Raw genomic sequence first — 14832 nt, 5'->3', positions numbered from 1 at the left:
CTTGTTCCATGTTCTCAATCCTTGCCCAGAATCACCTGAGCCATGCAGGAAGATCAGCAAGGCGCTGTGTGCTGGCAACACCATGCAACGCTGCAACCGAATTGAATCCAATGCAGCCGCCATTGCTGCCGCCCAAGGAGTTTTGTCTGGATAAAGTATTCTTGATTGCATATTTTTCCTTTTCAGCATGAATATATCCTGCCACTCCTTCTTGGCCAGCCAAGTTTCTGTGGACATATCTGCTGTGAACCTGATCTGTCTTCCCTTGTAGGTTAAGGATTTTTTTTTCTGTTGATGCTTTCAGGATTCTTTCCTTGATGTATTTTGTGAATTTGTCCATGATATACTTTGGCGATGGCCAGTTTTTGTTGAATTTAATGGAAGGTCTCTGCATTTCTTGGATTTTGATGTCTATGCTCTTCCCCAGATTAGGGAAGTTTTCAGCTATAATTTGCTCACATAAACCTTCCGCCCCTTTTTTTCTCTCTTCATCTTCTGAGACTCTTATGATACAAAAGTCACGGAGTTCCGTAAGTCTGTCTTCGTGATCCATTACCTTTGTTTCCATCTTCTTTTCAGAATCATTATTTTCCATAATTTTATCTTTTATATCACTAATTCCTTTCTCTGCTTCATGTGTCCTTGCTGTTATGCAATCCATTTGGGTCTGCATCTTAGTTATAGCGTTTTTATTTTTGGCCTAAATTTAATCTCTTATCTCTGCAGTAAGGGATTCTCTAGTCTTCTATGATTTTTTAAATCCTACCTCAGATATCTTACTTATATCTGTATTAATTGAATCCCTGGCTGTCATTTCTTCACGTTGTTTCTTTTGGGGCAAATTCCTCTGTCGTCATTTTGGAGGAAAAAACATAATAATAAAATAAAATAAAAATTAGAAAAAAAAGGATGCTAAATCCTAGGTGTGTTTTGGTCTGCTTGTTAAGAGAAGCTTGAGAGAAAAAAAGTAAAATTTTTAAAAAAAATCTGCTTTTTCTGTATTCAAGAAAAAAAAAAAAAAAAAAAAAAGAAAAAACAAAAAGCCAGATCCAGTTTCCCCTAGAGCTGATACTTTGCAGCACTCTGTGATCAGCAGACTTAGTGCATGAGAGGGGGTTGTGTTGGTTTTCTGGGAGAGTGGCCTGCTGCTCTCATTCTCAGGTATATTTGCCCTAGTGGAGATGTGCCTGGAGGATCTGGGGGTGGGGGTGGGGGGGGTGGAGCTTGGTGTAATGTGTCTGTTCTCTGCTTGGTGGTGCTGTTTAGCTCACTGAGGTTGATTAGTGATAGTGGGCTAGGGGTGAAAATGGTTTCATCCCCCTCTCTAGTCTCTGAAGCAGAAAGTTCCAGCCCTCACAGACACACATATGATCCCCTCTGCTCTGTCCCTGGTGTCCTTGACCAGGCTATCCGCTTGCCTAGGCGTGGCAATCTTGTGTTTTATACCTCAGGTTCAGCTGTGTTTCAAAACTTCACACTTCAGACAATGCACTGCTTGAACCCACTGCCTGATCCTGAGGGAGGTTCTTGACGCACTGTGGCTGGTACCAGCTTTTTACAGAAAACAGAACTGTGCAGCAGAAGTGGCCTGAAGTTTATGGTAAACCACAAAACACAAGGAGCACTAGGGTATGCTGCCCTCAGCTGACACCTTTGTTCCTATACTGGTGAACAGGGCCACCCCACTAGGTCTTTTGTGCATGAAGAGGCCCTATCACCGCTTCCAAATGCACTCCAAGCAGGGGAGCCACTTCTCCCCGTGCAGTGAAGGGGATCCTCAGACCATGCTGCCTGCGCCTTGGGCTCTGCCCTGCTTCCTTACCAGAGCACCACCAGGCACTGAATTCCAAAGTTTCAGATTCTGTGCTGTCTATTTATTTTTAAATTATTTTTAATTTTTAGAAAGAGAGACACACACACACAAGCCAGGGAGAGGAGCAGAGAGAGAGAAAGAATCTTAAGCAGGCTCCACTCTAAGTGCACAGCCAACATGGGACTTAATCCCACAACCCTGGGAATATGATCTGAGCCGAAATCAATGGTCAGATGCTCAACTGACTGAGCCACCCAGGTGTCCTTGCACTCTGCCATTTATAAAAACCTGGTGGTATGGAAACCCTCTTCTTTTTCCATGTCAACGGTTTTGGGGAACAGTTTCATTTGCAATCCCTTGCACATTTTTATGCCCCCTCCAACTTACCTCTCTGCAATCAGGGCTCCCTCCCCGCATCAGCAGCTGAGCCTCTTTTCTCCCAAAAGTCAACTCTCTGCAGTTCCTACCTCCATGGGTTGTTGGTTCTGCTTGTAGATGAGAAGCTTTGTTTTCTAAGACTTTTGACTGATTTCTTGGATGTTCAGAATGATTTGGTATTTATCTAGCTGTTTGCAGGAGGAAGCAAGCATAAGGCTGCCCTACTCCTCTGCCGTCTTAACCAGCATATAGTTTTTCATAATATTCTCTTATGATTGTTTGTACTTCTGTGGTGTTGGTTGTTTCTCCTCTCCCATTTGTGATTTTCTTTATTTGGGTCCTTTCTCTTTACTCTTTGATGACTGGCTAGGGGCTTACCAATTGTAATTTTTTAAATTATTTTTTATTTAATTTATTTTTTAAATTTACATCCAAGTTAGATAGCATATAGTACAACAATGATTTCAGGAGTAGATTCCTTAATGCCCCTTACCCATTTAGCCCATCCCCCCTCCCACACCGCCTCCAGTAACCCTCTGTTTGTTCTCCATATTTATGAGTCTCTTATGTTTCGTCCCAATCCCTGTTTTTATATTGTTTTTGTTTCCCTTCCCTTCCTTTCTGTTTTGTATCTTAAAGTCGTTATATGAGTGAAGTGATATTTGTCTTTCTCTAATTTCGCTTAGCATAATACCCTCTAGTTCCATCCACATAGTTGCAAATGGCAAGATTTCATTCATTTTTATTGCAAAGTAATACTCCATTGTATATATATACTACATCTTCTTTATCCATTCATCCATTGATGGACATTTGGGCTCTTTCCATATTTTGCCTATTGTTGATAGTGCTGCTATAAAGGGGGTGCATGTGTCCCTTCGAAACAGCATACCTGTACCCCTTGGATAAATACCTAGCAGTGCAACTGCTGGGTCATAAGGTAGTTCTATTTTTAATTTTTTGAGGAACCTCCATAATGTTTTCTGGAGTGGCTGCACCAGCTTGCATTCCCACCAGCAGTGTAAAGAGATCCTCCTTCTCTGCATCCTTGCCAACATCTGTTGTTGTTGGGATTGTTAATGTTATCCATTCTGACAGGTGTGATGTTGTATCTCATTGTGGTTTTGATTTGTATTTCCCTGATGATGAGTGATGAGCATTTTTCATGTGTCAGTTAACCATCTGGATGTCTTCTTTGGAGAAGTGTCTATTCATGTCTTTTGCTCATTTCTTCACTGGATTGTTTGTTTTTTGGGTGTTGAGTTTTATAAATTCTTTATAGATCTTGGATACTAACCCTTTATCTGATATGTTGTTTGCAAATATCTTCTCCCATTCTGTCAGTTGCCCTTCAGTTTTGCTGATTGTTTCCTTCGCTGTGCAGAAGCTTTATATCTTGATAAAGTCCCAATAGTAGTTCATTTTTGCTTTTGTTTCCCTTGCTTCTGGAGACGTGTTGAGTAAGAAGTTGCTGCGGCCAAGATCAAAGAGGTTTTTGCCTGCTTTCTCCTTGAGGATTTTGATGGCTTCCTGTCTTACGTTTCAGTCTTTCATCCGTTTTGAGTTTATTTTTGTGTATGGTGTAAGAAAGTGGTTCAGGTTCATTCTTCTGGATGTCACTGACCAGTATTACCAGCACCACTTGCTGAACAGACTGTCTTTATTCTATTGGATATTCTTTCCTGCTTTGTCAAAGATTAGTTGGCCATACAATTGTGGGTCTATTTCTGGGTTCTCTATTCTGTTCCATTGATCTGAGCTTCTGTTTTTCTGCCAGTACCATACTGTCTTGATGATTATAGCTTTGTAATACAGCTTGAAGTCCAGGATTGTGATGCCTCCTGTTTTGGTTTCTTTTTCAAGATGGCTTTGGCTATTCAGGGTCTTTTCTGGTTCCATACAAATTTTAGGATTATTTGTTCTAGCTCTGTGAAGAATGCTGGTGTCATTTTGATAGGTATTGCATTGAATATGTAGATTGCTTTGGGTAGTATTGACATTTTAGCAATATTTGTTCTTCCTATCAAGGAGCATGGAATATTTTTCCATTTCTTTGTGTCTTCTTCAATTTCTTTCATAAGCTTTCATAGTTTTCAGTGGACAGATCTTTCACCTCTTTGGTTAGATTTATTCCTAGGTATTTTATGGTTTTGGTGTGTAATTTTTTCAAAGAAAAAGCTGGTTTCACTGATCTGTTCTGCTCGTTTTTTAGTTTTTATATCATCTATTTCTGCTCTATCTTTATTATTTCCTTCCTTCTGATGGCTTTAGGCCTAATTTTTTGTTCTTTTTCTACCTCCTTTAGGTGTAAGGTTAGGTTTTTTATTTGGGATTTTTTTTTTTTTTTTCTTCTTGAGGTAGGCCTGTATTGCTACCTACCTACCTCTTAGGACCACTTTTGCTGCATCCCAAAAGTTTTGGGCCATTGTGTTGTAACTTTCATTTGTTTCTATGTAGTACTGTTTTCTTTCTTCCTTGATTTCCTGGTTGACCCATTGATTGTTCATCTACCTTCTGTTTCCATGAGTTCAGTTTTTTTTAGATTCCACATATCAATGATATCTATAGTATTAGTCTTCCACTAACTTATTTCACTTAGCATGATGCCCTGAAGTATTCATGTTTTTATAAATAGCAGAATTTTCCTTATAGTGATTTTCCTGTCTTTTTCAATAATATATCACGTCTTTTTTTTTATCCATTCATTCATTGATGGACATTTAGTTTGTTTGCATACCTAACTATTGTGAACAATGCTGCAATGAACATGGCAGTGCAGACAGCTCCTTGAGATCTTGTTTTCATTTCCTTTGGATATATACCCAGCAGTGGGGCTTCTGCATCATGTGCTAGTTCTATTGCTAGTTTTTTGAGGAACCTCCACACTGTTTTCCATAGTGGCTATACCAATTGACATTACCGCCAATAAAACACCAGTGTTCCCTTTTGTTAATGCCCTTCCTAATACTTGTTACCTCGTAGTTTTTTTGTTTGTTTGTTTGTTTTTGATAATAGTATTTCTAACAGGAGGGAGGGGATATCTTACTATTGATTTGATTTACATTTCCCTAGTGTTAGTTCTGTCAAGCACTTTCTTGTAACTGTTGGCTATTTGTACATATTCCTTGGAAAAATGTCTATTCATATTCTGTACAAATTTTTAAATCATATTGTTTGTGTTTGCTGTTGAGTTATAGTTCTTTATACTTTTTGGATATTAACCCCTTATTAGATACACGATTTGCAATATATATTCTCCCATTCTGTTGGCTGTCTTTTCATTTTGTTTCTTTTGCTGTGCAGCTTTTTAGTTTCATGTAGTCCCACTTATTAATTTTTGCTTTTGTTGTGTTTTAGTTTATATCCAAAAAATCATTGTTAAGACCAATGTCAAGGAGATTCCCCCCTATGTTTACTTCTAGAAATTTTATGGTTTCAGGTCTTATGTTTAAGTCCTGAATACGTTTTAAATTAAATTTTGTGAGTGGTGTAAGAAAGCGGTCCAATTTCACACTTGTGCATGTGGTTATCCTATTTTCTGAACACAATTAATAGAAGAAACTATCCTTTTCCCTCTCCACTTGGTTCCCTTGTCAATGTTAGTTGACCATATATGTAAGGGCTTATTTTGGGGCTCTCATTGCTGTTCAACTGGTCTGTGGAATGGCCAATACCATACTGTAATGATTACTATTTTCATGCCAATAACATACTGTTGTGATTACTAGCTTTATATTCTAGTTTGCAGTCTGAAAGTGTGATGCCTCCAAATTTTTCTTTCATTCTCAAGGTTGCTTTGGCTTTTGCAGACCTTTGTAGTTCCATATACATTTTAGGATTATATTTCTGTATCTGTGAAAAAAGCCATTAAAATTCTGATAAGGACTGCACTTAATCTATAGATGGTTTTGCATAGTATCAACATTTAAACAGTATTAATTATCCTAGCCCATGAATATGAGATTTCTTTCCATTTGTACGTGGCTTCAATTTCTTTCATCAAAATCTTGTAGTTTTCAGAGGGTTCAAGATGGTAACATAGAAAGACCCTGAACTCACATCTTTCCAGGGACACAGCAAATCTATACCTACATATAAAGCAATTCTTCCTGAAGAACTGAGGGTTGACTGAATAGCTTCTGCACAACAAAGGATAGAGGGACCACACAGCAACTGGCAAAAGAGACAGAGGCATGGTAAACAAGGAAACCCCACCCCTGATGCTACAAACTATAGTGGGAAAGAATAGCACTAGGGGACCTACCTGCATGCATATTCACCTGCCCTAGGACACAGAAAAAAAAGCTATGGCTTAAAGGGAAACTAGAATTGAAGTGAAATAAGCCTGTAGCACTTGCCAAGTAGTAGAGAAACTGCTGGAACTCTCTCCAGGTTCAGAGGTACTTGTCAGCACCACTGTTTATGTTCACCTTCCACCTTGAAACCACAGATCGGAGTAGGGTGCAGGTGCCTGAGCTGGCATGCCACCTCAATGAGCACCAGGCCTCTAGCTCACACCAACCCCAGCATATGCCCCAAGGCAGTCCCTAGAATGATGCCTATAAGGGCTCTGTCTCCACAAGGAGGCCCCCATACTGATGCCTGCTCAAGCTCCAGCCATCCCACTAACACTGCCCCAGTATGGTGGACATTGGGACTCCCCTGAAGTGCTCCCACTACAACTCTAGCCATCTCACCAAGGCAGCACAGGTACAAAGCTCCCAGAAAACCCCCAGCATGCATCTACTTCAGCTCTAGGTAGCCCTGATGCAGAACCCCCTGGATCACCAACCATCAGCCACATCAACTCAAGGTGACCCACAAAGGCACACCCTTCATGAACACCCCAGGACAGCCAGGCTGTGCCCACTTCTGCACTAACTGTCCTACACTGTATGTTAACTAACTTGAGGATAAATAAATTTTAAAAAATATAAACAAACAAATAAATAAATAACGACCAGGAGACATACTGTTTCGCCTAATTCATAGAAACAAACACAGAAAGCCAAACAAAATGAGGAGACATATAAATATGCTCCAAACAAAGGAATAAGAAAAATCTCATGAAAATAATTAAATGAAATGGAGATAAACAATCTACCTGATAAGGAATTCAAAGTAGTGGTCATGATGATGCTCAATGGACTTGAAAGAAAAATGGATGGGGGCACCTGGGTGGCTCAGTTGGTTAAACGTCTGACTTCAGTTCAGGTCATGATCTCACGAGCAGTGGGTCTGGGCCCTGTGCATCAGGCTCTGTGCTGATAGCTCAGATTCTCCCTCTCTCTCTGCCCTCTCCTACTTGCACTCTGTCTCTCTTTCTCTCAAAAAAAAAAAAAAGCTAAAAAAATTTTTTTAATAAAAATAAAAATGTATTCTTAAGTATTTGTTTGTTTTGGTACTATTTTATAATTGAATTGTTTCCTTAATTTTCATTTTTGGCTTGCCCACTGCTACTATATACAGATACAATTAATTTTTTATATTGATCATATATATAGCAACCTTGCTGAACTTGTTTACTAGTTCTAACAGTTTCTTAGCAGGTCCTTAGGATTTTCCATACATAAGATCATGTCCTCTGCTAACAGAGATAGTTTGACACCTTCCTTTCCAATCCAGGTGTCTTTTAATTCATTTTTGTTCATTTAATTTGCTTGCCCAGCTACAGTGGCTAGAACCTTTAGTACAATGCTGAATATAAGTGGCAAAAGTAGATGGCTTTTTCCTGATCTTAGGGGGAAATCATCCAGTCTTTAACCATTAAATATGATGTTAGCTGAGGGTGGGGATGGGGGAGGGGGATTCACAGAGGTCCTTCGCCAGGTTAGGAAGTTACCCTCTATTTCTAGCATATTGATTGCTTTCATCATGAAGGGGTACTGAATTTTATAAAAGGATTTTGCTATGTCTATTGACATGTATTTATTCTATTGATGAGGTGTATTAACTAATTTACACTGATGCTAAATCTATCTTGCATTCTTGAGATAAATCCCACTTGGTCATACTGTATAATCCTTTTTATATATTGCTGAATTTAAATTAGCTAGTGTTTTGTTGAGGATATCTGCATATACGTTAATAAGAGAATGGTTTACAGTTTTCTTTTCTGCTGATTTCTTTGGTTTTCTTACCAGGGTAATATTGCCTTATAGACTGAGTTGGGAAGGGTTCCCATCTCTCCTATTTTTGGGAAAAGTTTGTAAAGAATTCTATTAACTCTTCTCTAAATGCTTGAAAGTACTCACCTCAAGTGAAACCACCGCTACTGGAATTTTTCTTTGTTGGAAGTTTTTATATTACTAATTCAATCTCTTTACTTGTTGTAAGTCTATTCAGATTTTCTATTCTTAAAACATTTTCAGTAGTTTGAGTCTTTCTAGAAATGTGACCAATTCATCTAAGTTATCTAATTTGTTGACATACTGTTGTTTATCTTATTTGCTTATAATTTTTCTATTTCTGTAGAGCTGGTGGCAATATCCCTCTTTTGTTTCTGATTTTAGTAATTTCAGTCTTTGTCAATCTAGCTGAAGGGTTATCAATTTGTTGATCTTTTTAAAGAACAACCTTTGGGTTTTGCTGCTTTTCACTTTTGTATTTCTGTTCTCTATTTCATTTATTTCAGTGATTTTGCTTTCTGATTTCATTCTATTGCAATCAAAGAAAGTATTTTGTATGGTTTCAATACTTTCACATTTATTGATGATTATTTTTATTGCCTAGCATATGGTCTATGCCAGAAAATGTTCCATATATACTTAGGGAAATGTGAATTCTACTGTTGGGTGGAGTGTTCTCTCTGCCCTTCCCCCACTCACGCTCTCTCTCTCTCTCTCTCTCTCTCTCAAAAATAAACATTAAAATTTTTTTCAAAAAATCCCTTATATCATAGCTTTAATTACTGACATATTTAACTTAAATCTTTTTCCATTTTATTTTTTTATTGTAGTAAGTGAAACTTTTCATTTTTATTACTTCAAACTTTAGACACTTCTTATCCTTTCAACATCTGAAAGATACTCTTTTTTTCAAGTTGTAAAAATAAAATTTTTCTTATCCATGGGTCATAAACCATGGAAATATAGCTAACTTTTTTTCCCCTCCTCTTTTACAGATTAAACCTCCATCACACATACTATGGGTTGTGCTAAAGTAAAGATGCAAACTTATTCAGTAAAAATCAGAGATAGAAAATGTCTACAGCTATATGTAATGGATTACTGGGTACATTAACTCATTGGATTTGCCACAGCTTTACACCGAACGCTGAACTCTGCACTACTGAGCAGGTTGACATACTTCAATATATCACATAATTCACATGAGTCATGCACTGCAATAGTATCAACAAACCATTCAATGTTGTATTTGCCTCTATTTCCACACTTGATGGCCATCCAGTATATAATGCTTTTATTCACTTATTTTGATGGTTCTATGATTTAAATTGATGTTCCTACAAATTGCTTACCAGTTTTCCCAATATAATTTAAAGGAAAAAAAACCCTCTCTCTTTTAGACTAGAGACATGACTGTTAAATGCAGTTTCCAATACTAGACTAGATCCTGTGCTAGGAGGAAAAATGATGGCACAAATGAGAAACAATGGTATAAAAATAATGGTATAAATGGTAAAAATAAAGGTATAAAGAATAATGGTATAAAATAAGGGTATAAGGGGACAATTAACAAAATCGGAATATGGAAGGCAGATTAGACACATGTATTACAATGTTAAATTTATTGAAATTGATCATTGTACTATAGTTATTAAAGAATATTTGTGGGGTGCCTGGGTGGCTCAGTCAGTTAAGGTTCTGACTCTTGGTTTTGGCTCAGGTCATGATCTCATGGTTTTGTGAGTTCAAACCCCACATTGGGCTCCATGCTGACAGTGTAGAGCCTGCTTGGGATTCTCTGTCTCCCTACCTGCCCCTCATCCACTCACGCTGTCTCTGTCTCTCTCAAAATAAATAAATAAACTTATTTGTCATGTTAGGAAAGAATATTTGTCATGTTAAGAAATACAAACTGATGTGTTTAAAGGTGAAGAATCATGATAGAATACATAGTATTCTAGATCAAAAAAACCTCACAAAACAAACAAATAAAAAAACAAAGAAACACCACATTCATATAGAACAATGGTTCTCAACTAGGGATGATCTGCTTCCTCCCCAAGGACATTTGCAGTGTCTGGATATATTTGTGGGGGGGAGGGGTACTACTGGCATCTGATCAGTGGAGTCCACAATGCTACTAATAAGCGCCCTACAATGTACAAATCAGCCCTCACAACGAAGAATGATCTGGTCTCAAATGCCAACAATATTGAGGTTGAGAAATCTTGATGCAGAGAAAGCAACTGGTAGAGCAAAAGGGATAAAATAGCAACAATAGCTGTGTCTAGGTGAGCGTTATGAGTGTTGTTTTGATTATTCTTTTGTTTTAAAGTTTTTATTTAAATTCCAGTTAACATACAGTGTAGTATTAGTTTCAGGTGTACAATACAGTGTCTCAACCACTTACAGACTCCACCTGGTGCTCATCAAAAGGGCACACTTTAATCCCCATCACTTATTTAACCCATCACCTGTTTTGATTATTCTTTTTTTTTTTTTCTTAAGTAGGCTCCACACCCAGCGTGGAGCCCAGCATGGAGCCCAGGGCAGGGCTTAGACTCACAACCCTGAGATAAAGACCTGAGCTTAGATCAAGAGTCAGACACTCAGCCAACCAGACACCCCCCCACCCTGAATTTTAATTATTCTTAATCTTGTAACTTTTATGTAATTTGGAAATTATTTCCAAATAAAAAGTGTTTTTAAACTTCTTTTATAATTTTTTTAATGTTTATTTATTTTGAGAGAGAGAGAGAAAGCGAGCATGTGAGTCAGGGAGGGGCACAGAGAGAGGGAGACAGAGAATCTGAAGCAGGCTCCAGGCTCTGAGCTGTCAGCACAGAGCCCGACACAGAGCTTGAACTCACAAGCTGTGAGATCATGACCTGAGCCCAAGTTGAACTCTTAACTGACTGAGAGCCCCAGGCACCCTAAACTTCTTTTATCATACACTGAGTCATTACAGAGAAAAGTGGACCTATTTTGGGGCTCTGTATTCTATTTCTAGTCCATCTCCTGAAGATTTGGAGAAGTGAACATTTCTGGTGAGGTGACTTAATAACTGCTAAAGTCCACAGAAACAGTTCTTTGGGTCTTAACTAAGCAAGGTATTTTAATATATGCATATTAAATGTGCAATGTGCAAAGATTCCAGGGTCAGATTATTTGCCTGATTTTTTTTTTCCAGGAGAACAAATCAGAGTGAGGTTGGGCTCTAGGAAGTTGGAGCAGTGATTCCCCAAAGTGAGCACCACTCATGCAATCTAAGCTCTTAAGGGCCATCCAGACACAAAGCAACATCAAGCCACATGTGATATTAGCCTTTTGGGATAAGAGCAACATCCTACAAACACATTTCCAAAGGTTAACCTCTAGAAAACACGTTTGTGCTTTCAGCCTACAGAATTTTAAAGCCTAATTAACTTTAAAGTACAATTTAAATGTAATCATAAGACACCCTTCTCTGAGAGGATTTGGGAGTCTGTCTGGAATGCAGCAGAATACCAATAAATAAATGAGTTAGAAACTTGGATTTTATTTCTCTTCTATTATATCTGTTTATTAATAACTTCTCCAAAGGTAAAACAGAATATAAATAGGTTCACAGGAGGATATGTATTAAGCTATTTAATAAATGTTTCATAAAATCATTTTTTTAGGTATGCCAAATGTAATAAAAAGACTCTACTTGTAATGCATGCTGGCTGGCAGCCTTCGAGCCCCCAGTCCTACCTTTTTCCCTTTGCCCCACATCTGGGCAACCTGATAAGAAAGCCTGCTCATACCCTTAGACCTTTGGTGTCCTCAGTCCCTGGCACTGGCAGAAATTTCAAACCACACAAGCCCCACCTGAGTGTGGGAACCTCCATCCCACTCACTTTCTAACAATAAAAACCCAAAGTCCCACCTCCCTCATTTCCCTCTGGACCAAAGAGAAACCCTTCTCCTAGGTGTGGGGATTCATGTGCTATTGATTGTTATGAGTCATGAACTCTATTTTACACCCATTGGTGCCCATGTGTCATTTGTCCCAACTCCATAATTTCCCAGGGTGGAGTGGGAGAATTGTCCAGTGTCTGGTAGAGGATTCTAGCTACCCAGATAAAACAGTAACTGACTAGTTTTGCTTAATGATTTCTCAGAATCACTTGTCAAGGCAGCAGGAAGACTCTAGTCTCTAAGTCTTCCAGGGCAAAGACCAGAAGAATGATAGGATCATACTTACTGATGTCCACACATAAGTTAGGGTCTGAAATATACCAAAGCAAATTTCTATGAGAAAGGTTAATAATTCACAAAACAAAATTGAAAGGATAAAATTAAACCATACAGAGTAGAATACTGAAGTTACAATTAGTTACAATTTTGATTTTACTATTATAGAGACAATTAAAATGGAAAGTTTTTTTTTAAACTACATGTTAAAAACAAAAACACAGACTCCCAGCTCTCACCCAAACGGCACTCCAAGGGCACCCAGTGGAGTCACCAGGACTGTGGGGACCGCCGTGTAAGCCAGGAAGTTTCCAATCTGGCCAACAGCCACTGTCAAGAGAATCACAAGGATACCACTTGCAATTGCAGCTCTCTTTCAGCAATGATCAGAGTTTAATTGGGCAAGGAGCTGTTCTGAAAGGGCTATTTCTTCTCTATTACTTGTAAGGAAGCAAATGTGGAGCATTATTTGCATAATTAAGGGTCCTGAAGGCAGGGGAGAGCAGGCCCCAGAGTGTCACTGACCCAAACTGGAAGACTAGTTTCCTCTGTGGAAATTCCCAAACTAAATGGCAATGATTGACAGTAGGCGCAACAGAGTATATTTCCACTTTCCCCTTAACACATCCTTGTTTTACAACTAATCGCGTAGAATTTCTTGAGCCCCTTCAATGGCCTGGGACTTAACTCCAGTATAGACCACTGGGCCACAGTGACACGCTGCTGATATACCAGGTAGAAACACAACTGCCTGCATAGGACTGCATTCAGGGCTATACTAAGAGAGCTTAAAGATGAGCTCCTCAATAAAAGGAAATAATATCTGCTAGGTAACATCTTGCCTGAAAGGCAATGTGTGACAAATAAACCTCATAATATTGTTGAATTTTATAGTATAATTTTTCTTTATATATTTAGGGTTCTGAACTCTAATCTTATTAATTTTTATATGATAGCACATAACCTCTGCATGTGACCTCTTTTATCAGTCTGATTGAAGAAACTCTCCTTTGTAAAACCAATTACGTTCGACAAAACAAGAAATTTCACCAAGTGCCAACAGCCTGACTACAGATGAGTAAGCAGGAGCTATTTTAATTTCTTTGGAACCAGGACAGTCTGACCTGGACTAAATTCAGGGCTTATTGCAGGAAGTAGGACCCTCTACCTCCTCCCAACCGTGACTCCCACCCTGGTCCACAGTCCAAAGAATGCAGCCACACTCATTCCACCTCTGCAGTCCTGCTAGAGGAATGACTGATCTTAAGAAAGAAAGCACATCAAACTGTTCACCACACTGGGTACTTACTTGCAATTGTGCCTGCCCACCACACAATGTCTGTTAAATAGGAAGTACCTATGAAAGAGTGAGATAAAAAGGTCAGAAAAGTACAAAGCAAGAGGTTTACAAACTATATACTTTAAAAAAGGAACTTTTACTTGAAAATAAAATTGAAAAGAATATTGAATGCCATACTGCTTAGTCACCATTTTAAGAATCTTTAAGTTAGTCTATAAATAGCAGCATGAAAAACCACTAAAAGTGGCAAATACAGGTAATTTTTTGCAATGACCACAAGCTGACCCAAACAAGTCAAGCCTTTATTAAAGAAACATTTTTGAGCTCATCATGTGACCCAGAGTCACAAATATTCTTTGGCATGAAGTTTTATGTTGAAGTCCAGTTCTCTCATGCATTTACTATAAGCCATTTATATGATAATTTTATTAGTATAGGCTTCAATGACTTGGTGCTTAAACAGGTTAGTCAATTTTCAAAATTTACCTTTCTCATATGGCTCTTTTTTCAACCATTTGGGCAGCAGACCTTTTCTCTCACTCAGTGATTTGACATTTTACACAGTTTCTTGTACTCTCTTAGGTTACCCTCATATACCCCATGTATAGTCAGACAGAACCATGAGCAGGTGCCCAGGCCTCCCCATCACATGGGTCCCTCCTTCCTGTACGAGGAACCTGCAGCAAGATGGTCTCCCAACCGTTGAGACACAGATTTGTCCCACTTCAGATATGTCAAAATGTTTGTCTGAGAGGTTTCTTCACTTCAGGTTATAGTACCTAATTCTAGAGTTTAGCCATTCTAATAGGTGTGAGATAATATCTTATTGTGGTTTTGATTTGCATTTCCCTGATGAGTGATGTTGAGCATCTTTCCATGTGTCTGTTGGCCACTTGTATGTCTTTTTAGGAAAAATGTCTATTCAGATCTTGTGTCCATTTTTTAACTATATTGGGTTTTTTTTTGGTGTTGAGTTGTGTAAGTTCTATAAAGAT

General features: G+C 38.4%; 1 protein-coding gene across 1 annotated transcript in view; it reads right to left on the bottom strand.

Annotated features, from left to right (window-relative positions):
- NIPA1 (NIPA magnesium transporter 1) overlaps positions 1 to 14832 on the bottom strand; it is an 84441-nt gene that overhangs the window by 32307 nt on the left and 37302 nt on the right. Inside the window, exons 2-3 of the mRNA XM_042941281.1 lie at positions 13847 to 13894; positions 12777 to 12867 (exon numbers count right to left, since the gene is read on the bottom strand). Of these exons, the coding sequence (XP_042797215.1) occupies positions 12777 to 12867; positions 13847 to 13894 (139 nt within the window). The remainder of the gene's footprint in view (positions 1 to 12776; positions 12868 to 13846; positions 13895 to 14832) is intronic.

This window comes from Panthera leo, chromosome B3, assembly GCF_018350215.1.
Source record: "Panthera leo isolate Ple1 chromosome B3, P.leo_Ple1_pat1.1, whole genome shotgun sequence".
In the NCBI taxonomy this organism is placed as follows: Eukaryota; Metazoa; Chordata; class Mammalia; order Carnivora; family Felidae; genus Panthera; species Panthera leo.
This window is presented reverse-complemented; position numbering and strand designations above follow the sequence as displayed.